The sequence below is a fragment of the Amblyomma americanum genome, chromosome 7 (assembly GCF_052857255.1).
Source record: "Amblyomma americanum isolate KBUSLIRL-KWMA chromosome 7, ASM5285725v1, whole genome shotgun sequence".
Classification (NCBI taxonomy): Eukaryota; Metazoa; Arthropoda; class Arachnida; order Ixodida; family Ixodidae; genus Amblyomma; species Amblyomma americanum.
The window spans coordinates 70,604,739-70,629,745 of record NC_135503.1 but is presented as its reverse complement, the minus strand read 5'-3'; the positions used below and the strand labels follow the sequence as shown (position 1 = coordinate 70,629,745).

The 25,007-nt window shown below is 50.4% G+C and overlaps 1 protein-coding gene across 1 annotated transcript in view; it reads left to right on the top strand.

The window, feature by feature from the left end:
• Positions 1-25,007, top strand: part of LOC144097791 (uncharacterized) — a 59,135-nt gene that overhangs the window by 16,226 nt on the left and 17,902 nt on the right. The window contains exons 3-5 of the mRNA XM_077630423.1: positions 493-769; positions 14,361-14,550; positions 17,898-18,046. Of these exons, the coding sequence (XP_077486549.1) occupies positions 493-769; positions 14,361-14,550; positions 17,898-18,046 (616 nt within the window). The remainder of the gene's footprint in view (positions 1-492; positions 770-14,360; positions 14,551-17,897; positions 18,047-25,007) is intronic.

Below are 25,007 nucleotides of genomic sequence, written 5' to 3'. Positions count from 1 at the left end.
GTCTTTCGCGCAATGCAAATGTGGACATCACATCACCGCCCGCGTTGACCAACACAAATGAGTAGGCGCCCGTGCTTTGTCTGCTTGCTTCATTGATAAAAATGCGCGAATGCAGAGGGCAGTAGGACGCAGCAGAATGGGTCTCATGAGAAAATACTTTTCTTTCAGATGTTTCGTGACTAAGTCCCTAAAACCTAACATTGTGCTCCATCAAAGGCTCCAACTTCCACTGCGAATTTCTTGTAACTTCCAGCTATCGGCCCAGACGCGGCAAACAGACAAAGGGGTGCTCTTATGTCAGATCTTCTTGACACTCCACCGCAATCATCTGCTGCACCATCTTGCGGGGATCACGTATTCTATGAACTAGGTGCACGTGTTATTTTTAATGCGCAACATTCTTCTCCAAGTGGCTCTATCTATGATGACAGCGTTAGCTTGAGATTGCATTGACAAAAAGCGTTGCAATAAGAACTCTTACCCCTTGTATAGGACTTGGCCTCCATGCTGATGATGCTGGTGATGAACCACGTGCGCGAACGAGTCGAGGGGACCCCGGCACCTGGCAACAACGAGGAGCAGCGCCGAGACGTGGATATTGCGGCAGCCGCTGCGGCCGCAGCAGCAGAGGCTGTGGCCAATGTGCAGCCCAAGGAGAGTATGGTGCCTCTGTCAGTCGTCCGGCAGATGATGCGCCAAAACCAAAGCAAGGACACTGCCGCGATCGAAAGGAAGGAAAGAAGGCTGAGAAGGAAATCGATTGCTGCAGGTGAGTTCTATCATTTGAAATGTGACGTCGGAGCTCTTTGAAAGGCGGAAAGCTTGCTACCATGCATAGAGTGTCCCTCTTGAAAACTCGCGTGCCGCTGACATTAAAGGATACAACCATTGTCCCATCAGAGAGAAACATTTGGCTGTTTTTTAATTGAAAGCATAGTAACGAATAAAGCGGTGTAACTTATGGCCACAGGAATGGCACGAACACCATAATCAGAGCTAATTCTCAGGCAGCTGTTTCGCTGTTCTTAACTTTTACTGCGCTATCTGTTACTGTATAGCATAAAAACTGAAAATTGTTTTTTGAAGAAAGACAACGACGCAGTAACTGCCTCACTTATTTCGGTGGACGCCCAATCCGGGACGTAAGAGAAGGAATAAAGGAGAGAGTAAGAGAAGAAAAGAAGAATTAGGTGACGTAGTAGAAGTATCCGGAGTAATTTCGACCACCTGGGGATCAAAAACTTCCCATAAGCCACATCACAGAACTGAGCACTTTTATGCACAATAACTTATCGTATGGACTGTGACTGTTAGGTGCATTTTCTGATTTCTACAATAAGATGAAAACCAGAGTGGACAGTACTGCTGCTCAAACGTACTCGAAGCGGCAGGTCTGCTTGGCACAGCTTCCTAAACAACGGGTTAGTGAAAGGCGGCTGCTATCGCGGTGACTGCCAATGCGGCTGCAGACAAGGTTTGAAGCTCTGTATTTGGCTAAGTAGCACCACCATGTAGCTCACATCATGAAGATCTCGTCATTTTTTTCGGTGTGTCCGGTGGCTGTTGAACTTCTTGTCGTAGTTTTTGGCTGGCGCTGGTTCCTCGGGCTCCACTGAAGCTAGAAATACGTGGGGCGGTTCTCAGCAAGTGCTTTCTCGATCTAAGTCTCACAAGTTGGTACTGCTACCACTTGTGCTACCCTCGAGGATTGGGTTTAAGGCTTGCAACTGCTCTTCGTATTGTGGTTAACGGGCGCCTAGGTCTTCATTGCGGTCGACGAATCAACAGCAGAGTCGTTCACTCCCTTGTACGTGTTTTATGCAAGACGAAGTCAAAATGATTTTTGAGCCTACGCAACGGGAAAGACAGCTTCTTTTCCTCCGTCAGGTCAAGGTCAGAGTGCCATAAAAACGCACAATTTGTTTCGCGTAGACGTTGACTGCTCCGCGGAGATTATTGATGTGTTACTGAAGGAGCTTCTAGGCTCTTCAATTGAGCAGAATGGTAATGAACAATTTAAACCTGTCTTCAAAATTCACCGCAGGTTGTCAGCAAATTCTTGTCGTAATAGAACCCGTCTTTTCTGATCACTCGGACGAAAATACTTTGCGTCGAAACCTCATATAGTATTTCCGCTATTTGTACGTATCCAAGTGGTCCAATTGGTCAAGCAAATCCTTCGGCTCATCGCATGTGAAATGTAGAGCACTTTCCAGTTGGGTTTCGGAGCTGCTCCAAAATGCCTACGGCAGGCTTCTGGGTACTTTTCTCCCCTCATTCTAGAAACAGCGCTGTACTTAAGATCTTCGTGAGTTGTTGTGGTGAAGACATCGCTCTGGCGGCTGTTGTAAAAGACATCAACTGGTGCGGCGCATTTCCTCACTCTTTAGGTTCTCCTGAGGAACTGGTGTTGGAATCTGGATTGTGTGGGAATGGTGGCTTCCAGAATTTCGCGTACCATGCTTAGCACTGAGATCAAGACCTGAGTATAGTTGCATTTTAGACATTGTGGACAATAACTAGTTATTTATTTTCCTAATATCAACTGGCAACCTTTAACTCATAAAACTCTTGTAACGAGGGTTGTAATCTGTGCTACTCGAGGCAATAAAGGCTGTTAAAATGAATGCTAGTTTTAAAACTACATTTCTTTATTTTTGGTATCATCCTCATCATAATAACCAAGAAAGTTTGCTTTTTTTGCAGAGTTCAAATCTGCGGATATATGTTAAATAGCTAAACGAGAACGTCAATAAAAAGAAGTTTGGTGGTTTATTTCGTGCCCTTCGCTAGGGCCGTTAGCGAAAAAAACGGTAACAATTTGTTAGAAATATTTAATCAGCTGCATCACCTAAGATACACTATAGGCGGTGATATCGTTTTTCACTGGCCTGAGTGAAATACATTGCTAAAAATACAACGCATGTCTGTAAAGTTCCGGGATTGAGTCCATTAAAAAAAATGCGTTTAACATTGAAACCATTTGTGCAGCACCCCTTCGAAATAGTTTCTATCGCAGGCTATACACAGCTTCCAACGCTTCTTGAGATCTTGGAAACCATTAGAAAACGCTTGCTTTGGTAGGGCTGTCAGATCCTTTGTCGTAGCATCTTGAATGGCCTCCACGCTCCCCATCAAGCGACCTTTATTTTAAGGCTATCTTAACACGAGGAAACAGGAAAAAATCGCATGAGGAGAGGTCAGGCGAGTATGGCGGATGGGGAAGTACTGTAATCTTATGCTTGGCGAGAAATTTTGCCATGCTGAGAGCATTGTGCGGTCTTGCGTTTTCCTAGAGAAGGCTCCGTGGTCCAAATGTCCATAAGTCAGGGCGACGGCGTCGCAGGGCCTTACGCATGTGTTGGAGCATGCGGATAAAAAACTCCTGATTCACCGTCTGCAGTTGCGGGACAAACTCGTTGTGTATGACACCTCTGGCATCGAAAAAAACTATCAGCATCGTCTTTGTTTTGCCCTTCTGTCACCGCATCTTTCTCGACGCCGGGAAGCATGTGGGCCGCCAATCTGCACTCTGCCTCTTTGTTTGAAGATCGTAATGAAAACAACATGTTTCGTCTTCAGCAATGATGCTGTCGACGAATGCAGCATCCTTCTCTGCTTCGGAGAGCAACTCAACGCCCACTGATGCCCGCGTGTCTTTCTGGTCCTGTGTGAGGGTGTGCGGCACAAGTCTGGAATGCAGCTTTGGTTTCCCCAAGTTATCACGCAAAACTCGGTGGCATGTTGTCATACTAATGTCGAGAGCATCTGATAGCATGCGCACTCTAATGGGGTGGTCTTGCTGTATGATTTCTCTTCTCCGAGCCACGTTGTTTTTATTCCGTGAGGATGCAGGACACCTCTGCCTTGTGTCGTCTTCCACCGACGTTCTCCCCGAAACGAGCCTCTTGTGCCACTCGAAAACTCGCGCCCGCGATAATGTCTCGTTGCGGTCAGCGTCACGAAGGAGCTCATACGTCTTTGTGGCTGTCTTGACAAGCTTCGCACAGATTACTATGTTTACAGGCTGCTCGAGGTTGACGTCCATCTCTCCACATTCATTCGCAGTAGAATGCGTAGGCGACTAGTGACAATGTATATTTTCTACATGTAGTGCCACCTAGCGGCTGCCACGTTTTTATGGAGGAAAAACGCTAAGGCGCCCGTGTGCTGTGCGATGTCAGTGCACGTTAAAGATCCCCAGGTGGTCGAAATTATTCCGGAACCCTCCACTACGGCGCCTCCTTCTTCCTTCTTTCACTCCCTCCCCTATCCCTTCCCTAACGGCGCGGTTCAGGTGTCCAACGATATATGAGACAGATACTGCGCCATTTCCTTCCCCAAAAAACCAATTATTATTATTATTATTAATCATTTCTACAGAAGAAAATTAGTCTCGAAACTTTACTGGCAAAGGGTTTAGAATTGATAGGAGTTAGACGTAGCTAAACCGAGTAGACGTGCGAAACCTGGTGTCGTTCTTCAATTAGAGCTGGCACTTAAGCTCTGTCTCAAGAATATGACGCACTGTCCTTGGTGGCTTAAGGCCCACATATGCACAATTTGTCATTCTGTACTTAACATTCACTAATGTCGCCGACTTCTCATATCATTACCAGTGCAGTAGCGCTGCTGTTAAGAGATGGGCCACTGCTGTGGTAGGTGGCTGCTTCTATCACAGCCACCGATAGGGACCGCGTAGGCCTTGTTCCTCTCACCGAGCAACATAGCGATGCTGGCGCGACGCTCTTCCTAAGTTATTTGAGCTTAGCCATGTCAGTACCCGAGGTTAGCCGAGTAACTCGGGTAAGCTTGGGTAGTAACACGAGATGCCAGACAAGAGCACAAGATAGTACGGTGACCATACGTACGATCACAGGAATCTTGGTCGGTGTTAGAGGGCGTATAAGTGCATTCCCACTAATAAGAAAAGCACGTAAAATTTTGGAGGGCTGGTAATGTAGGGTAGCAAATTGTTAAATTATAGGTATGCTGATAAAGCGAGTACATATGGCAATAAAAGCAGCACGGCTCCTGCCGAATATATTGATGCAAGCTAGTTTAATTTGCCCATGGCAATCCAGAGAAAAAACCCGTAATGCAAAAAGTTGTACTTGTAAAATCGTGAGCAGAGACAAAGCGACGCCGTCTCAGTGCACTTATTGAGTCAGGGAAAACTGTATCGCAATTGCGATTGTCAGTGAAACGTCATTTCAATGCTCCGGCTTCGTTTTTCGCCCGCGCTACTCTCAAATATTCATTTTTTATTACCCTGAAATTGTTTTATGCATGGATCTTTCGTGAGGCTATAGCTTTGAAGTACATATATGAATAAAACTGTTTCCTAGAAAAAGACTTTTTTTTACTTTTTTTTGCTTTCTCCAGACGCGCATTTCCCCTAAATCCACCTTTATAATTTCTTGTCCTGACAACTGGCGCTAAACGATGCAATCATACTCGTAGGGTACCGCACCGGACGGAAAGGCCTGCTTCGTACGTCAGAGTACGGCGTTGTCGCTGCAGAACACATTTTGTTTGCCTTGCATTCCGTGGTTCTTCGACAATGGCGTGTCCTAGGCAGCACCTAGTGTCTGGTGGGTATCCAAGGCTTAAAGAGAGATGGGTACGAAGCCCGAGCAAGGCTATTGTGTCCGCCGAGCCGCATATTCATCAGTACCTCCGATCGTCCAACGTGCAATGCTATCGCCAGTTAAACAAAGGCCGCCAGTTGAGAGATGTGGGCTACGTAAGAAACAGTGTTCCTTGAAATAGCTCCCATTAATGAGGTTCGTGTTTTCCGCAGTATGTGCCTGCCATCAATGAAAGGTGGCAATTACATCGTGCACCCCGTAGTGCAAAAAACGACTGGAGATATCAGCGAGGCGCACCTATATAGCAGGACCAGCCAAGCAATTTTTCTTATTATTTCCAGATAACTTCCTTTTGAAAATTTGCTCCTTGCTTTAGAAACTGGCGTTCAGCATTATTTGCGTCTGTGCGCATATATTGGCAGTAGTGCTGTTTTGCTTGGTAAAATCGTGCCACAGCCTAGATTTGCTTGCAGGCAGGCAGGCAGGCAGGGCAGGGCAAGGCAGGGCAGGCAGGGCAAGCAGGGCAGGTAGGGCAGGCAGGGCAGGGCAGGCAGGGCAAGGCAGGCAGGGCAAGGCAGGCAGGCAGGCAGGCAGGGCAAGGCAGGCAGGCAGGCAGGCAGGCAGGCAGGGCAAGGCAGGCAGGCAGGGCAAGGCAGGGCAGGGCAAGGCTGGCAGGCAGGCAGGGCAAGGCAGGCAGGCAGGCAGGGCAAGGCAGGCAGGCAGGCAGGGCAAGGCAGGCAGGCAGGCAGGGCAAGGCAGGCAGGCAGGGCAAGGCAGGCAGGCAGGGCAAGACAGGCAGGCAGGCAGGAAGGCAGGCAGGCAGGGCAAGGCAGGCAGGCAGGCAGGCAGCAGGGCAAGGCAGGCAGGCAGGCAGGGCAAGGCAGGCAGGGCAAGGCACGCAGGCAGGCAGGCAGGGCAAGGCAGGCAGGCAGGCAGGGCAGGGCAGGGCAAGGCAGGCAGGCAGGCAGGGCAAGGCAGGCAGGGCAAGGCAGGCAGGCAGGCAGGGCAAGGCAGGCAGGCAGGGCAAGGCAGGCAGGCAGGCAGGGCAAGGCAGGCAGGGCAAGGCAGGCAGGCAGGCAGGTAGGCAGGCAGGCAGGCAAGGCAAGGCAGGCAGGCAGGCAGGCAGGGCAAGGCAGGCAGGCAGGCAGGCAGGCAGGGCAAGGCAGGCAGGCAGGCAGGCAGGGCAAGGCAGGAAGGCAGGCAGGCAGGCAGGCAGGCAGGGCAAGGCAGGCAGGCAGGGAGGCAGGCAGGGCAAGGCAGGCAGGCAGGTACGGCAAGGCAGGCAGGCAGGCAGGCAGGGCAAGGCAGGCAGGGCAAGGCAGGGCAAGGCAGGCAGGCAGGCAGGGCAAGGCAGGTAGGCAGGCAGGAAAAGGCAGGCAGGCAGGCAGGGCAAGGCAGGCAGGCAGGCAGGGCAAGGCAGGCAGGCAGGCAGGCAGGGCAAGGCAAGTAGGCAGGCAGGCAGGCAGGCAGGGCAAGGCAGGCAGGCAGGCAGGCAGGCAGGCAGGGCAAGGCAGGCAGGCAGGCAGGCAGGCAGGCAGGCAGGCAGGGCAAGGCAGGAAGGCAGGCAGGCAGGCAGGGCAAGGCAGGCAGGCAGGCAGGCAGGGCAAGGCAGGCAGGGCAAGGCAGGCAGGCAAGCAGGGCAAGGCAGGCAGGCAGGCAGGGCAAGGCAGGCAGGCAGGCAGGCAGGCAGGGCAAGGCAGGCAGGCAGGCAGGCAGGGCAAGGCAGGCAGGCAGGCAGGCAGGCAGGGCAAGGCAGGCAGGCAGGCAGGCAGGCAGGGCAAGGCAGGCAGGCAGGCAGGGCAAGGCAGGCAGGCAGGCAGGCAGGGCAAGGCAGGAAGGCAGGCAGGCAGGCAGGCAGGCAGGGCAAGGCAGGCAGGCAGGGAGGCAGGCAGGGCAAGGCAGGCAGGCAGGCAGGCAGGCACGGCAAGGCAGGCAGGCAGGTACGGCAAGGCAGGCAGGCAGGCAGGGCAAGGCAGGGCAAGGCAGGCAGGCAGGCAGGGCAAGGCAGGTAGGCAGGCAGGGAAAGGCAGGCAGGCAGGCAGGGCAAGGCAGGCAGGCAGGCAGGGCAAGGCAGGCAGGCAGGCAGGCAGGGCAAGGCAAGGCAGGCAGGCAGGCAGGCAGGCAGGCAGGGCAAGGCAGGCAGGCAGGCAGGCAGGCAGGGCAAGGCAGGAAGGCAGGCAAGCAGGGCAAGGCAGGCAGGCAGGCAGGGCAAGGCAGGCAGGCAGGCAAGCAGGGCAAGGCAGGCAAGGCAGGCAGCAGGGCAAGGCAGGCGGCAGGGCAAGGCAGGCAGGCAGGCAGGGCAAGGCAGGAAGGCAGGCAGCAGGGCAAGGCAGGCAGGCAGGGGAGGCAGGCAGGGCAAGGCAGGCAGGTAGGCAGGCAGGCAGGCACGGCAAGGCAGGCAGGCAGGGCAGGCAGGGCAAGGCAGGCAGGAGGCAGGCAGGGCAAGGCAGGAAGGCAGGCAGGCAGGCAGGCAGGGCAAGGCAGGCAGGCAGGGAGGCAGGCAGGGCAAGGCAGGCAGGCAGGCAGGCAGGCACGGCAAGGCAGGCAGGCAGGTACGGCAAGGCAGGCAGGCAGGCAGGCAGGGCAAGGCAGGCAGGGCAAGGCAGGGCAAGGCAGGCAGGCAGGCAGGGCAAGGCAGGTAGGCAGGCAGGAAAAGGCAGGCAGGCAGGCAGGGCAAGGCAGGCAGGCAGGCAGGGCAAGGCAGGCAGGCAGGCAGGCAGGGCAAGGCAAGTAGGCAGGCAGGCAGGCAGGCAGGGCAAGGCAGGCAGGCAGGCAGGCAGGGCAAGGCAGGAAGGCAGGCAGGCAGGCAGGGCAAGGCAGGCAGGCAGGCAGGCAGGGCAAGGCAGGCAGGGCAAGGCAGGCAGGGCAAGGCAGGCAGGCAAGCAGGGCAAGGCAGGCAGGCAGGCAGGGCAAGGCAGGCAGGCAGGCAGGCAGGGCAAGGCAGGCAGGCAGGCAGGCAGGGCAAGGCAGGCAGGCAGGCAGGCAGGCAGGCAGGGCAAGGCAGGCAGGCAGGCAGGCAGGCAGGGCAAGGCAGGCAGGCAGGCAGGCAGGGCAAGGCAGGCAGGCAGGCAGGGCAAGGCAGGAAGGCAGGCAGGCAGGCAGGCAGGGCAAGGCAGGCAGGCAGGGAGGCAGGCAGGGCAAGGCAGGCAGGCAGGCAGGCAGGCACGGCAAGGCAGGCAGGCAGGTACGGCAAGGCAGGCAGGCAGGCAGGGCAAGGCAGGGCAAGGCAGGCAGGCAGGCAGGGCAAGGCAGGTAGGCAGGCAGGGAAAGGCAGGCAGGCAGGCAGGGCAAGGCAGGCAGGCAGGCAGGGCAAGGCAGGCAGGCAGGCAGGCAGGGCAAGGCAAGGCAGGCAGGCAGGCAGGCAGGGCAAGGCAGGCAGGCAGGCAGGCAGGGCAAGGCAGGAAGGCAGGCAAGCAGGGCAAGGCAGGCAGGCAGGCAGGGCAAGGCAGGCAGGGCAAGGCAGGCAGGCAGGCAAGCAGGGCAAGGCAGGCAGGCAGGGCAAGGCAGGCAGGCAGGCAGGGCAAGGCAGGCAGGCAGGCAGGCAGGGCAAGGCAGGCAGGGCAAGGCAGGCAGGCAGGGCAAGGCAGGCAGGCAGGCAGGCAGGGCAAGGCAGGAAGGCATGCAGGGCAAGGCAGGCAGGCAGGGCAAGGCAGGCAGGGCAGGCAGGGCAAGACAGGCAGGCAGGCAGGGCAAGGCAGGCAGGCAGGCAGGCAGGGCAAGGCAGGCAGGCAGGCAGGCAGGGCAAGGCAGGCAGGCAGGGCAAGGAAGGCAGGCAGGCAGGGCAAGGCAGGCAGGCAGGCAGGCAGGGCAAGACAGGCAGGCAGGGCAAGGCAGGAAGGCAGGCAGGCAGGCAGGGCAAGGCAGGCAGGCAGGGCAAGGCAGGCAGGCAGAGAAAGGCAGGCAGGCAGGCAGGGGAAGGCAGGCAGGCAGGCAGGGCAAGGCAGGCAGGCAGGCAGGGTAAGGCAGGCAGGCAGGGCAAGGCAGGCAGGCAGGCAGGGCAAGGCAGGCAGGCAGGCAGGGCAAGGCACGCAGGCAGGCAGGCAGGCAGGGCAAGGCAGGCAGGCAGGGCAAGGCAGGCAGGCTGGCAGGCAGGCAGGCAGGGCAAGGCAGGAAGGCAGGCAGGCAGGCAGGGCAAGGCAGGCAGGCAGGCAGGGCAAGGCAGGTAGGCAGGCAGGAAAAGGCAGGCAGGCAGAGCAAGGCAGGGAGGCAGGCAGGCAGGGCAGGGCAGGCAGGCAGGGCAAGACAGGCAGGCAGGCAGGCAGGCAGGCAGGGCAAGGCAGGCAGGCAGGCAGGGCAAGGCAGGCAGGCAGGCAGGCAGGGCAAGGCATGCAGGCAGGGCAAGGCAGGCAGGCAGGCAGGCAGGGCAAGGCAGGCAGGGCAAGACAGGCAAACCAGGGCAAGGCAGGCAGGCAGGCAGGGCAAGGCAGGCAGGCAGGCAGGCAGGGCAGGGCAAGGCAAGGCAGACAGGCAGGCAGGCAGGCAGGCAGGGCAGGGCAAGGCAGGCAGGCAGGCGGGCGGGCAGGGCAGGGCAGGGCAGGGCAGGGCAAGGCAGGCAGGCAGGCAGGGCAGGTCAAGACAAGCAGGGCAGGCAGGGCAAGACAGGCAAAGCAGTTCAAGGCAGGCAGGCAGGGCAGGGCAAGGCAGGCAGGCAGGCAGGGCAGGGCAGGGCAGGGCAAGGCAGGCAGGCAGGCAGGCAGGCAGGGCAGGGCAAGGCAGGCAGGCAGGCAGGCAGGCAGGGCAGGGCAGGTAGGCAGGGCAGGCAGGCAGGGCAGGGCAGGGCAAGGCAGGCAGGCAGGGCAGGGCAAGACAGGGAGGCAGAGCAGGGCAGGCAGGCAGGCAGGGCAGGGCAAGGCAGGGCAAGGCAGGCAGGGCAGGGCAGGGCAAGGCAGGCAGGGCAGGTCAAGGCAGGCATGGCAGGGCAAGGCAGGGCAAGGCAAGGCAAGGCAGGGCAAGGCACGGCATGGCAAGGCAGGGCAGGGCAAGGCAGGCAGGGCAGGGCAGGGCAGGGCAAGGCAGGGCAGGGCTTGGCAGGGCAGGGCAAGGTAAGGCAAGACAGGCAGGGCAAGGCAAGGCAAGGCAGGCACGGCAGGGCAGGGCAAGGCAGGCAGGCAGGCAGGCAGGGCAGGGCAGGGCAAGGCAGGCAGGCAGGGCAGGGCAGGTTAAGGCAAGGCAGGCAGGGCAGGGCAAGGAGGGCAGGCAGGCAGGGCAGGGCAAGGCAGGCAGGCAGGCAGGCAGGGCAGGGCAAGGCAGGCAGGGCAGGGCAGGGCAGGGCAGGGCAGGGCAAGGCAGGCAGGCAGGGCAGGGCAGGGTAGGGCAAGGTAGGCAGGCAGGGCAAGGCAGGGCAGGGCAAGGCAGGCAGGCAGGGCAAGGCAGGGCAGGGCAAGGCAGGCAGGCAGGCAGGCAAGGCAAGGCAAGGCAGGGCAAGGCAGGGCAAGGCAGGGCAAGGCAAGGCAGGCAGGCAGGCAGGCAGGGCAAGGCAGGGCAGGGCAGTGCAAGGCAGGGCAAGGCAGGGCAGGGCAGTGCAAGGCAGGGCAAGGCAGGGCAGGGCAAGGCAGGGCAGGGCAAGGCAGGGCAGGGCAAGGCAGGGCTGGGCAAGGCAAGGCAGGGCAGGGCAAGGCAGGCTGGGCAAGGCAGGGCAGGGCTCAATGACTGATATGGCCAGTATAAATGCTATCGCACTCAATGGACACTACATGGGCTTTCTCAGCGCTAAGGTAGCCAATTAGTAGGTTGGAAATCGGGCAGTAGGGGCTTGTAGGAATATCAGGAAGGAGTCATTAGTAGAGTTCCTAGGACAAAACATTTACGAAATGGGGAACAGGAAGTTGACGCGAAACGTCCGAAATGAAGAGACTAAAAATGAAATACACTTAAAATTGTGGGCTCACACTGGAATTGTGCGGGACGGGGAGGTAATCGGCAAGCTACAATGCAGTGATCATGGGATGGTGACATTTCTATTTAGCCAAAACTCGTACAGGCGATCATGAACCTGGTAAGAAAGAAGCCAATTGACGAGTTAGGGGTAAAAGGGACCGTTGAGCCATTCAGGATCTCGTCGCAGAACTGATATTTGGCTCTAACCGAGGACGACGTCCTTAGTGCTAAAGAAAAGAACAATAATCTCATATATCATCACTGTTTGATGAAATAGAAATGGACGCAAGGACAGTTAGACAGGAAAATGGTAAGCTCTCATATAAGATGAAAGATCTGATAAGAAACCTGAAAAGCGTGAAAGCCTACAGCAAATCAAAGGCAGAATAGAACTAGCAGGGACATCAAAGTTAGTGAATAAATATAACAAGGAGACAAAAGAGGAAGCTTTAAAAAACGCTGGTAGCCTGAAAGCGGTGACGAGGAAAGCATAGAGATAAAAATCCGATGTATGAACTAATAGCCAAGCCGGTAATCTCAAAAAGCTGGGAAGGTCCTCTGAAAGGTGGGCTGTAGGGACTTCAGGATGTGAAGGTCTCTAATTAGCCTCGACTACAAGATGGAATGGAAGAAACTAGTGATGCGGACGCCCTTCAACGATTAACGCGGTAGGAAGGAAAGTAGAGGAAAGCAGTACCTGAGTGCAGAACAGATATTCTGCTCAACTGAAGACGGCGACCGTAATGTTCAAGGAGTAAACGATAATCTCACAGCTAGCTTTATCGAGCGTGCAGTAGAAGTAGGTTGTAGGACAGTTAGGCAGGATACTAGCAAGGTTTCTCAAGACGAAAGATCTGACAAGCAACGCCAAAGCACGAAAGCCTCTAATGCCATTACAGAATAGGCACAACTCTCAACGCCAAACAGTTAGCGCAAGGTAAGCGACATAACTAGCTTTGATAACGGAGTTATATTACAAGCGGCAAAGAGGAAACTTGTGATAGCCAAAAGTCACATGGAAGCAGCAAGAGAGTGATATGGTACCGCCATTAGCAGTATATATTAGTTGATGCATCCGGGGAGTTCTACACAGGTCTATGCAATAGCTGAAGTAGACAGTATGTTATTGGCAGAAGTAGTTCACAGCAATTGGTCATCTTGCCAGTAATGACAGAAGAAGTAAAGAAAGCCTTAGAAGCAATGAAAATGGGGAAAGCAGCTCGTGAAGATCAGGTAACAGCAGATGTGTTGAAGAACATTGTGAAGATTAGGATAGGAAAAATATACCCACCGTGCTTACACAATGTTTAATGTTTATCATTTCGGGCGTACCGGTAGCTTGGAAGAATGCTAATTTAATTGTAATTAATAAGCAAGGGGAACCAAAGTGTTCAAAATATTCAGACAGATGATATTTCTGCCCGTTTACTACAACATATTCAAAAAAGTAATCGGTAATAGAGTCAGAAAAACCTTATACTTCAATCATCGTATGGGAGCAGGCAGCCTTTCATAGAGCGTACTCAATAATATACCATATTCAGATTGTCATTAAAGTGATATAAATAAGCACCTAATGTATATACCAACTCCTACCAGTACTATAGTAATAACCTTAATAGATCACTAGAATTGATATTACTCAGTTAAAATATCAACAAGTATGTAGTCATTGCCGAAATAGGAGATAAAAGAGACTTCCTCTGTAAAAATACTGGAGAATATTTGTACCTGCTGCATAGCCATCTTAGTCCTCCTTAAAGAAAGTATTAAAATCGTCATTAAAGAGCGTGTAAGGTAGTTAGGCACAAACTCTCTAGTGCTGTTCACCGCTTGATTACAGGAGGTAATCATAGACGTGGATTTGGAAGAGTTGGTATGAAGAGTTCATGGAGAATACCTAAGCAATCTGTGATTCGCTGATGACATGCCTTGCTAAGTAACTAAGGGGACAAACTGCGAAGAACGACTAAAGTATTAGTTAAAAAAAACATAGCGCCGGGTCTAAAAATTGCAGGCAAAAAAGCAATTTAAGCAGTCTCGTAAGCAAACCGCAGGTTAGAATACGTTTCGGGGGCTGGAAGTCTTAAACGTATAAATATACTTAGGGTAGGTAATGGCAGGGCATCCATACAACCAGTGCGAATTAACTAGAACAAATTAACCTGGTGTGCCACATTTGGCAGGTGCTCTCAGATCATAAATACAGCTTATCAAATCCCCCAGCGGAAAAGTATATAACAGGTGTATCTTACCGTTACTGACGTATAAGACCGAAATGTGGGGGCTAACGAAAAAAGTTCGACTTAAATTCGGAAGAGCGTATTGAGCTATTGAAAGCAAAATCATTGGTGCCACGTTAAAGAAAGCGAGCAGAGTGGCTGAAGGAACAAAGGCACGTTAATGACATCAGAGTCAAAAGCAATAACAACCGCGTGTAGGGCGCGAAGATAATGCGAAGGCAAGACACCCGTTGTCATCAAGGGTAAAGGACTGGATTTCAAGAGAAGGCAAGCGTAGCAAGGGGCGGAAAAAATCTTCCTGGGCGAGTAAGACTGGGAAGCTTGCAGGTTAAAATGGCAGCAGCTGGAACTGAACCGAGGCAATTTCAGAGGTACAGAAGAGGCCTTTTTTATGCAGTGGGCTTGTTCAGGCAGATAATGATGCTAATATTGCACACCGAATTGGAGTTTTTGCATTTGGCCTGCATCAAAATGTGGCGGCTATGGCCGGGTTATAATGCATTTTTGTCTCTGCAATCTATGAGTGACAGCGTGTCATGTACAGACTTCACAGTGGCGAGAAAAAAAAATAAGAATAATGGTGCCCTGCCCGCACCTTCTTCCGAATATGCCGTCTGCAGTGATACTGAACCCGTGTCTTCCGGTGCAGTGCTCGCGGATTTGCCGCCGCCCGTAACACCACAGCCACCATTTGCACCGCCACCGCCGGCGCCACCTCTGGTCCTGCCGTTCCAGGTGCCAGAGCCGGCCGCTGAAGCGCCAGAAGCGCCCGTCCAGTTACCGCCAGTGCAGCCACACAAGCCCCCGAAACCCCCGGAGTCTCTGTCCACTTCTCCAGAGTGAGCCTTTGATCGGTCACACTGAGAGAAGCATACACTAGATGCACTTCCGGAAAGTTTAATATCTATAGAGGTAACTTGTGCGCCCCTTAATTTTGGGCCTCGGCTGGCGGTTCTTATTAGGCACGCGTTCCTGACGTAAGTGCATATTATACAATCGTGCCCTCTAAATAGTGGCCCCCTAAATATGAACGACAGGAGTTACGAACAGCTTGTTTGGGAACCAAACTATTTCAATGTATTTTCGCCCTTTATACGTGTAAACTGGCTGTTTCGACAACGACATGCTGAAAATTCACAAAGCCTCTTTTGTCCCATATATACACATTGTGTTACTAGGGCAAAGAACGCAAAAAGCTGCATTATTTCAACCATGTAGTTTGTTTGCTATATTTTGAGTCCAGGACATTGGCGAAAGCCATTGTGAAAGTGCAGATGGCTTAGTGACTTTTTTTCGCTGCTTGATTATTACTGTGGTCAAGTGCCTGATCGCTATTTACCGCTGGCCGAAATGCATGAATGGCTGTGAAATAAAAGCCCTCAGCAAATCTCGCCAAAATGAGATGCATTCAGCAGCTTTCAGCCGACTGTGGGGAAATATTTTATTTATTTATTGTATTTTCAGTGCCCGAGGGTATTAGAGAGGGGAGAGGGATACATCAGATATTTAATAAAAACAGCAACAACAAGGAGGAACATATTTCGAGCAACGGAAATGTAGTACAATGCACGTGGTGTGGCATAGAAGCAAACTCGCTGGGGTCGAAAAGTTTCAAAAAGGCTTTACTACAAGTTCGCGGAGAGGGAACAGTTATAGCAGGACAAATACGGTTACATCGTGCCAAAATACATGCGCTTTCGAAAATTATGCAGGCAAAGCTACCACATGAGTGTACGTAACTAGTAAAAAAAATGGAAATTTGTTTTTGGGCAAAAGGAAATGGCGCAGTATCTGTCTCACATGTCGGCGGACACCTGAGCCGCGCCGTAAGGGAAGAGATAAAGGAGGGAGTGAAAGAATAATGAAAGAAAGAGGTGCCGTAGTGGAGGGCTCCCGAATAATTTCGGCCACCTAGGGATCTTTAACGTGCACTGACATCGCACAGCACACGGGCGCCATAGCGTTTCGCCTCCATCGAAACGCAGCCACCGCGGTCGGGTTCGAACACGGGAACTCCGGATCAGTAGCCGGGAGCCTTACGTAACTAATCAAGATAGCTAAATTTTTTGAGCCGCAGCACCGTGGGTAATCATGTTTTCGAAACTCTAAAAACTGATATGGCTATTACTTATGCGCAGCTACAAATCTCTAATTGCAATCAGGTGCCCAGCGGTAATAGTTAAGAAGTTAAATATTAGAATGTAGTTAATCACTTCACTAGTTAACATAATTCGCCTGTTACTGATGGCCGCCAACACTGATATTATAATGCCGCAAAGCTTCTCTTCACCTCAACAATCCTGTTTTTTTTTAATAAGGGATTGTCTTCATTTCAAAACTTCGTACACACACAAAAACACACACCTGATAAGTCGGGATGAATACACAAGGCGACGTGACATTGGTGGCAGAAGGACGATAAGCAATTAAAACAATGATCGCACGGCTATCTAGTGCGCCCAATTCGGACATGCCGCACACTTCCGCAAATCAATCTTCGTTTTGTTGTCGCTCCGGGCACTACACTTAACTTTTAAGGTTTGATTTAAGTGCTGACGTGTGGATAAGGAAATTGGCGCGTGCCGTAGAAATGTCTGACTCATATGCTTCCGACGAAGCAGCCCTTTACACTGGGGAAAAATGAAAGGCATCGAAATTTGAAAAAAAAAAACACTCCAGAGCCTGGTCCGTACGTCTCAATTCGCCGCGAATACAGCGCTCTCATCCGCGATTTCATAAGTCGCAGCCAGATTCACGAATTATGTTCTGCATACAAGGGAGCTCCGCATTGCTGCTAGTTCCGAGATAAGCATATTCGGCTTCTCATGGTCCCCCGGAGAAGCACGGGAAATTTAGAAGCAACAAGGAATGAGCGCTACTTAACAGGAACAAGAAGAGGCTGCTTTGCATAACGGCTAGGCCTGTAGCTTTGCGCCGCGTTAGCGCTCAAGTGCAACCGAAAAAGCATTCCTGTGTTCCGCACTTTCTGCGGCTGTTGCGCATCAAAATGCATGCTCTCGATGCTCAATTATGCAAATGATATTTAAGCTGGTCCTACCGGTCTGTCATCATTCGCAAAGCCGCTGTCTACGCTAATGCTTCAGATCGAGCTCATGAAGGCATTTCGCATTACGTGCGACTCGCATTGACTGTAAGCGAAACATCCTCATCCATAGAATAGGATCCTGTAAATAAACATAAGGACAGAAGAAAATGAAAAAAAAAACGGCCTATGTTGTCACTACATTTTCTGGCGTCGAGATCCCGCTTCTCGTCGGTTATACCGCTGAATGTTTGTTTTCCAGAGGAAAGAAAGAATTTTTTTTTTCGTGTTGCTCCGAAACACAACTAACACAACCACAATCTTAGGAAAGTGGAGCTTTTGGAACTTCGAGTTTCCGACAGCGTAATTCGAAATCACAAGTGAAACAACTTTATAACGATAAAGCTGAACGAAACGTCTGCATCTCTATGTCTTCAAATGGAGCTCAAGGTTCCTGTGCAAAGGTTAATAAGCATTTTCCTTGTGCGTTCTAAAGCTCGAAGTTTATTAAAAACGTGGCAAAGGCTTAAATCGGGTGAAAACTTAGGTCAAATTCTTGATTTTATTTGTTAGCTTGTGAAGTTGTTAGACGTAGGCACCCAGGCAATAGCACGTTAGAGAAATCTTGATGTTTCCAGAAGGCACCATATTTCTTCAATGTCCTACGTGACTTAACCGTATTTATTTACTTTTCGTGTGCGGAAAGCTCCTCATTGGAGAGCGATGTTTCGACCTTATTCTAAGCACCAAACCTACAAAGGGGCTACGATAGCTGACACTTCAAAATTCTACGATGGCAGAATAAACTCGCTGCAAAGAAGTTTGAGATTCGCGCTTAAGTATTTCGGCATCAGAAAGAAGCTTGAGATATGCACTCAAGTATTTCGGCATCAGCAAGGCCAGTTAACGACTGTGACATAGCGTTAGAAAGCAAAAATAAGGTTCGGCAACGAGGCCATGTGAAACCAGGTTTGTGTTTGTAGGAAGAGTCGTATTCCAAGGGTATCTGCAGAGCCACACGCCTTTCCTGTCGTGTCCTTTCTATAGCAATAAACTGGTATATAAACACTGTTCGCACGCTAATTTGCTTAACTACCACAAAAATGACTGCTCTTCACAATCGATTGCCTCCTTCAACTGCAGGGAGGAGACTGCATCGGGAACATTCAGGGCTCAGGTACCATGCTGCGACCGCTGTTGCTGCTACATGCTCGTGCTGGCTATGCTCGCGACTGTGCTGGCGGTCAACCTTGCCTTCCTCATCGCACCTAAGGAAGTGACAGCATTCTTTTGTAAGTGAAAAAAAGCTAATATAGGCTTTGTTTCCACATAACTGCAGCGTAAAAAATTACGAGCACAAAAAAGGGGAGAAACACATACGACACGGACAAAAGCTGCACTCACCACTGATTTTATTTCGCCAGGAATGGGAAATATAAAGGTTCCGCCGCGGATGCGCGCGCAGCAAGTACACGTACCTCGATCACAAAAAAAGTAACCAACTTGCCCAAAAGCTCGTTTTACTAGTATAGGCTTAAGCAGTTTTTGTACAGCAGCTAAATACGGAGGGAAAAATCCTACACTATAAATCCGAATTATCCTATAAAGAATGATTCATATTTTTAGTCTAGGATAGTAGAGTTTAAGCAGTCCTCTAGCATACTCGCTTTTAGGACCAGCCTGTGTTGCCCAAGTTCCCGGAGCGTATTTCGGTCACTAAATGTACGCGTGCTTATTGTTTACATAGGAGGAATATTATCACCTGAAAGCACAGAATCATAAAGCAGTTAGCAATGTAAGATGACTTAAACGCCGCACCTTACGTCTTGAGGTTAGAAAACATATAAGATTGAAAATCCGGCTAAAATATTTGTAAATTCTAGAAATTCGCATGTTGTGAACAGGAAACATCACCGCCGATAACGGTAAATATGGCGCGCTTAGAGATAAAAATTTATCGCAGGGCATGCGCAGCATACCCTGCTCATATTAGTGGCTACTCTAGAGGACGGCCGGAGCTCTTTTAACTCAATTTTATGGCACTGCTTGCTCAAAGAGCATAACCTTTAGTTATTTTCTGCATGAATATGCCTTTAGATCTGGGTTAGAGGGCTCCGCTCCCTGCCAGTCGCAAGTGTGCCTTTTGAAGGGCCAGTTGACACAGGATCAGCGTTAACGCATCGCGCAGAAACAGGAATTAAGGTGAGAAAAAAGGAGGCGTCTTTGTTCCGTTTGTCTATCCTGTTCATCACGGATGTTTCCGCCGTGTTTACTTGTGTTGTATTGTCTTCCAGCCTAGAAGTAGTAAAGGTACACTAGCGATGATTACAATCATTAACAATCGTACTGCGCACTCTTAAGCTCTTACGAACAGCCTCCGCTGAAGATAATGATTAAAGAAAACCTTGCGCAGTGCGACTAAGGTAAGAGGCATTCGGAAATATGACACGGCGGATGACAGTGTAATATAAAGCAGAAAAACTGCTTGACATTCAAAAGAATGAATTTAGGCAATGATAGAAAGCGAAAAACGACCAAAACGTCTCTTTCCACTGACTCCACACTAAGCACTAAATGAGTAAATTCATTAGCAATTTCATAATTTGAACATGAGATTACTGTAGTAATTATTATTGCACCCCAAAAGAATTAAGGCAAAAGGATCACAGGTAATTGGAACGAAAGGAATAAAAATTAAAGCATCTAACAGTAAAATAGTAAAAAAGGTTTTCTACCAGATCAAAAGGAAAAACCGAGAGGACTATTTAAAGTTCCTGAAATTCTCCTCAAGGTTGGTGAAGCAATTTTTGCGGAGAATGCTGCATGGCCTCTTCTGTGCCCGCAGAATGCGAGTCTGCTGAATTTATATTTAAGCACGGTCATGTGAAACACCAGAAAATGTGGTCACCGAGTGGTTAACTATGCAGTGGGGACTATAGCTGTGGTGACACACGGTGTGCACGTCCCAAGCATCAAACGAAGCACGGCGCAGAAGACGACGATGAGAGAGTGAAGCTCGTGCCAGAGGCTAGTGTGTACGTTTAGCTGGAAAGCCTGTTGCTGCTGGCGACCGGGGCACTGGACACTGTTTAGTCGCAGGTTGCTGTGGCGCAGGCCATCTACCTCCAGGCATTCCAGCACAGAGCCCGCGCTTGCCAACACCTTCTTCTGCGCCATCCTTCTTTCAATGCTTGACCATGTCCACCATGGGCCACAACAGTAAAAACCACACTAAAACTATATTTCAACTAGAAGTAAACTGAAAGGCTGATATTATCAGAGAATTTTTTTTCAGTGCACATAGCATGACCTCAGGAGGCCGACATATCAAATTAAGTTTTTTCCGCTACACCCTATTTCGTAGCCCACGTGCAGCAACGAGCAACCATACCATACCATATCGTACTATACCATATCTTTCCATACCATATCTAACCACACCATTACAATACCATGTCATATCATACCGTACCATACCGTACCATACCGTACCATGCCATACCATGCCATGCAATACCATACCATACCATACCTATGTTTTCGGAAAGGGTACTTGTAAAAATATGGTATTCATGTAATCATTCAAAATATTGAAGAGTCTACAGTAAAAAGTAATGCACTGGTCATGAACACGGCAGTAGCTCAGGGGTTAGCGCGTTCGGCTCCCGAGAATGATGTCGCTGGTTGAAATCACGGCCCTGGCAAAATGAAATATGCACTAGTTCCATGCGATGTCAATACATGTTAAATACACTAACGTGTTTGAAACCATGCCTTCCAATACAGCGACGGCGGCGACAGTTTCTGTCTTCCCCTTTTCATCCTCTCCATCTCTTCTCCCACGGCGCGATTCGGGTGACCATCCTCAGTGAGACAGTCACAGTGACTTAGCTTTGCTGTAAAGGTTTAACATAGTTAATTATTTTTGTGTGAACATCAGCACTAATGTTGAAACTGCGCAACAATGATGTGAAGATAGCGCGCGTAAATGTGGAAGAAAATATTTTAAAGCACTCAGTAATCAGCATGGTCAGTGACACGCGAGGCAACTCCGTGGCAGGGACTCACGAAGCCTCTCCGCCAATGATCCAAAGAATGAAATGCTGCTCTTTAATGTCCCGAACTGCTGTCGTGAGCAATGGATTGCTGCGAGGATCAGAGCTATAAGGTCACGTGATACAAATTAGCGAATAGTGATTTTGTCACTCTGGTGAAGTTGTCTGTAATATCTTAAAAAGCAAAGTTAAAGCGACTGTCGTTATTTAAGCCAATGCTTCCGCTGTGGTAGAGAGAGGTTGTGCCACGCTCGCATAAATAAAAATTTAGCCTATTCCAGGCATATCATATATTCAGTACAATTAATTTCAACTTGCCAGCACTCCACTTAAAGCACTTGCCACTTGCTTTATCCAGCTTGAAGGACTGAGTGCAACCTGCGAAGAAACTAGGAGCACCAAGGTAGTTTCACTGGCTTGTCTTAAGCCTGGGCGTAGTGGCGTGTCATACCATTTTTCGTCTCTTTGCCATTACCTCGTGTCCAGCTTATCCTCGGGGATTGAACTGACAATTTGGAAGTTCAAACGCTGCAAGACAATCGGAACTCTACTAAGGGAAGGACGCTAAATACCAAATGGGTACCCCATCATCCTCCACACGCTCCTACAGAGGAAGAATCTCCCAAATTTATAATTTACATGAGAATTATCCGGCTCGCCTTTTGCCTGCTGCGAATAGTTTCTGTCTCAGTTGAATGCAAAACGGGGTCCGGCCTGTGGAGTGGCGCTTGCAGGAATGAGCAAACGCTTGAGGATACCTCAGGCGTTCGAGGCAGTACAGAGAAATGCGAATTTTGGCTAAGCCGCTAAGCCGAGCAAGAAAGGCGTCGAAATCTACCAGCAATTTTAGATCAGCATTTCCACAAAACGCATTGCAGAGTATATAAAGCCATTTCCTGGTAGCGATTTCAGCATCAGTAAACCAGCCGGGGTCCCAAAACCGACTGCCCTCGAGTGGCGGAAAGTGCATTTGCAGAACAATGATCAAACCTCCCATCTGTAGGGTAAGTCACCGAGAGACTGGCATGCAGATGATCATGTGCCTCCCGCATCGCGGTGTCATCGATGTCAAATTTCGCAAATTTGGCAGCAAGTGTCAGGGAGTCTAGTTCCTACCTCAGTCTCTGCAGGAGCTGGAGGCGGATCGCCCACAGCGCGAACGTCTATTCCTGGCCTGCACGCGGCCACAGTGCAAGCTCAGCACCACCGCACGGCTGCTTGAGCGAAAAAATACGTGCTGTTATAGCATGGACGTTATCACTGCGATCCTTGTGCAGGCCAACAATATGAAACGCTTAGCCGTGTTTATGTAAATCTAGGGGTGTGGTATTTTTCCGTCATGAGCCTTGTGTTCTAGTGACACGAAGTGCCTTCTAGTGGATATGTTCTGCCATCTGAATTGCTACTTTTCCAGCTTACGTAGGCGGCGCTTGCTTATCTGACGTCACGGTGCCCTTGACGACCAATGATAGTCGCAGGTAGTGCGTATTGGAGTGGAATTGTGTTGTTCGTTAGTTTTGCAGTAAGACCTGTTTGGGCAACGTTAGTAGAAATGTCGCCACCGTCGTCACCACCGGTTGCCAAAAAAGCTGCTAACACCCTCCCGCCATCCTTTCACATATGTCTTGTTCTTCTTTCAGTAGACGCCACGCCCTTGGCCCACATCATATGAACGCTTGAGCGCGCATACATCAGTGTACATGACGCATTGCTTCAGGCGTCAAGCACACCTAACCTGTACCTCCCCCCTCCCCCTCCACGCGTATACAAATACTAAACGTTGCAACCGGCATCAGAAATCTTCCTCTCGCCGCCGCCCCCCCCCCCTCCCCCGCCTTTTTTGTCGCTAAAATTCTCGGTACCGCAAGAGTAGCCATCCGGCAATGTTTTCTTCATGAAATGCAACTTGGTTTAAAGCTTGTTGATTTAACATTACTTGTTCTCTTCATGGCTTGTACGAGTTATAAAGTTCAGAAAATGAAGAAAGACAGACGTTTATAATTAAGTGCAGTCTGCGCCCAAGTGTAAACGTGCGTGGTTTCACCTGCACTCCTCTGCAATTCGCTAAGGTGCGAAAATGCACGGAGAGTTTACGTTTCTCACCACGAAGGGCTGCAACTACATCGTCAATGCCGGACGAGCTTTCCCTATAAATATGAAAAAGAGAGGGAACACAAGCACAGCTCCGCTTGTAAGCAGCGCTAAGTAGTTTTACAGCGGACGAATGCAAGACCTGAACAAGTACATGGTGCTGACCTTGCCGCATTTATCACATTAATTCGTTCTGATTTTGTATTTATTATTTCTATTTTGGTGTTTCATATTTGTATACCTTTTTATTAATTATGTATTTGTGCCAAATGCCAATGCAGGAGCAATATATTGCGAAAGCTCTACTGTAACGCGTAATTTGGCCTTCAGTGAGCCACGTTAACCAAACACAGCAACAAAATGCTGCCGTCTAAATATAATGTTGCGTATCAAGAAGAGAGCGTATCGATCGAGTTTTCCCAGGGCCATCAGGCGCTCCCCTGAGAGGAAGGAGGGATGAAATGGAGCGTGAGCAGAGCTGCTACCACTAATGACAAAGAAAGGATAGAATAGTCAATGTTGCATAAAGCAATCTCGATTCTGGTTCACCACTAAGCTTCCGTGTTCGTTTCCAAGAGCCTAGGCGGATTATGCCTTCCGTCTCGTCCGGTAACCTAGGAGCAGCAGGAATCTTCAAGAAAAGCCAGGCGGTGCACATTACGTTTCCAAGTAGCCTAATACGTAGACTGCAGAATGCACTTTAGGGCTTAGTGGCGAGTGCGCTGTTCTTCTGAGTCTGTAGTAGAGTGGACTACGGGAGCAATTATACTGGTGCTACCCTTGGAACAATAGCGTAAGCGCTTAGAGCTCGCCTGGTCCGCCGCAGTCTGCTCCCTTTTTCCAGATCACAGTAATCGTTCATTATCTTTTTGATGCAGCCACCTGCTTTCCTTACAAAGGCCTGGGCCCTGGGGGCAGTCAGACAAAAGATGATATAGAGATCCGATAAACAGAAAGTCGGCTGCTGAGCGTTTACCCTAAGTGCTGGTACTTGCTTCACTGCAGTGCTCACCGGCAAACGCTCACGTTAATAACTGAAGGGGATTAAACAAGTTGAGCTTGGAGACAGCGGGGATGTATGCGAAGTTTTAACGACCCGTTGTGTCACATTTTACTGATTACGGGACTATCTTGCACTGAAGTGTCATCTGGAGACCGTAGAAGATGACGCTGGGATATTAATTGTTGTTAACGGTTTGTACGAGGCTTTGAGTCCGGGGTGGATTTATGGGCACGTTCGGGGGGGGGGGGGGGGGTGCGAGTTGGAGGGGCGGGGGCTGAGAACTGTGGTGACATCTAAACCAAGTGAGTCTTGAAAAACTTATCAACTAATTGGCATTGAGCATGGCTTTCCAATACAAAACATATTTGATTCCCTCCTCCTTCAAATCTTCCTTTGCTTTGAATAGCTTAAACAAACATCAATGGCATTTTGCTTTTTCTCAGGTGTCGTGGATGCAGTAACACTTTGGCGGGCTGATTGGCACGCGCCTCGAATAGAGTATGGCTGCGCAAAGTTGTGTGTCCTCGTCCAGTTGGAGTTGCTGCATCCCTCTTTACCTCTGCATGCAGGCCAATTCACTTTCATCGATTAGCATTGGCTAGAAGTATAATCACGCTCTGCCATGGTCCGCCATCTCCACCCTGTGTTTATGTTCGTGTGTATAGCGTACTATAATGAAATGAAGCTTTCCCTGCTGATAACGCCTACTCTAGTTTGCCCATATTAGAATACGTATTGCACAATATCAACTGCCACAATTACTTCTCTGCATAAGCTACTGGAATTTAGACAGTAAATAATATAGGATAAATCATTCGCTGAATACTTAAAAGGCATTTGGAAACCAAGATTAGAAAACAATGAAGACATTTTCGGCTTGACTATCTCCTTTATCATGCGGTAGCTGCCGCTCTTATGCTCCAGTATACAAGAAAGTGAGAAGTCATGCCTGTGCACGTTCGTGTGCAATAGAAGGCCTGACCATCATTTGCATAATTAACAAATTCCTTAAGAAATCTCTATACTCTGCCTTCCTATTTCAACGTGAAGCAATAACTTTCACACTTAGGACAAAACATTGCGGAGTCTGCAAAAATTATTTTA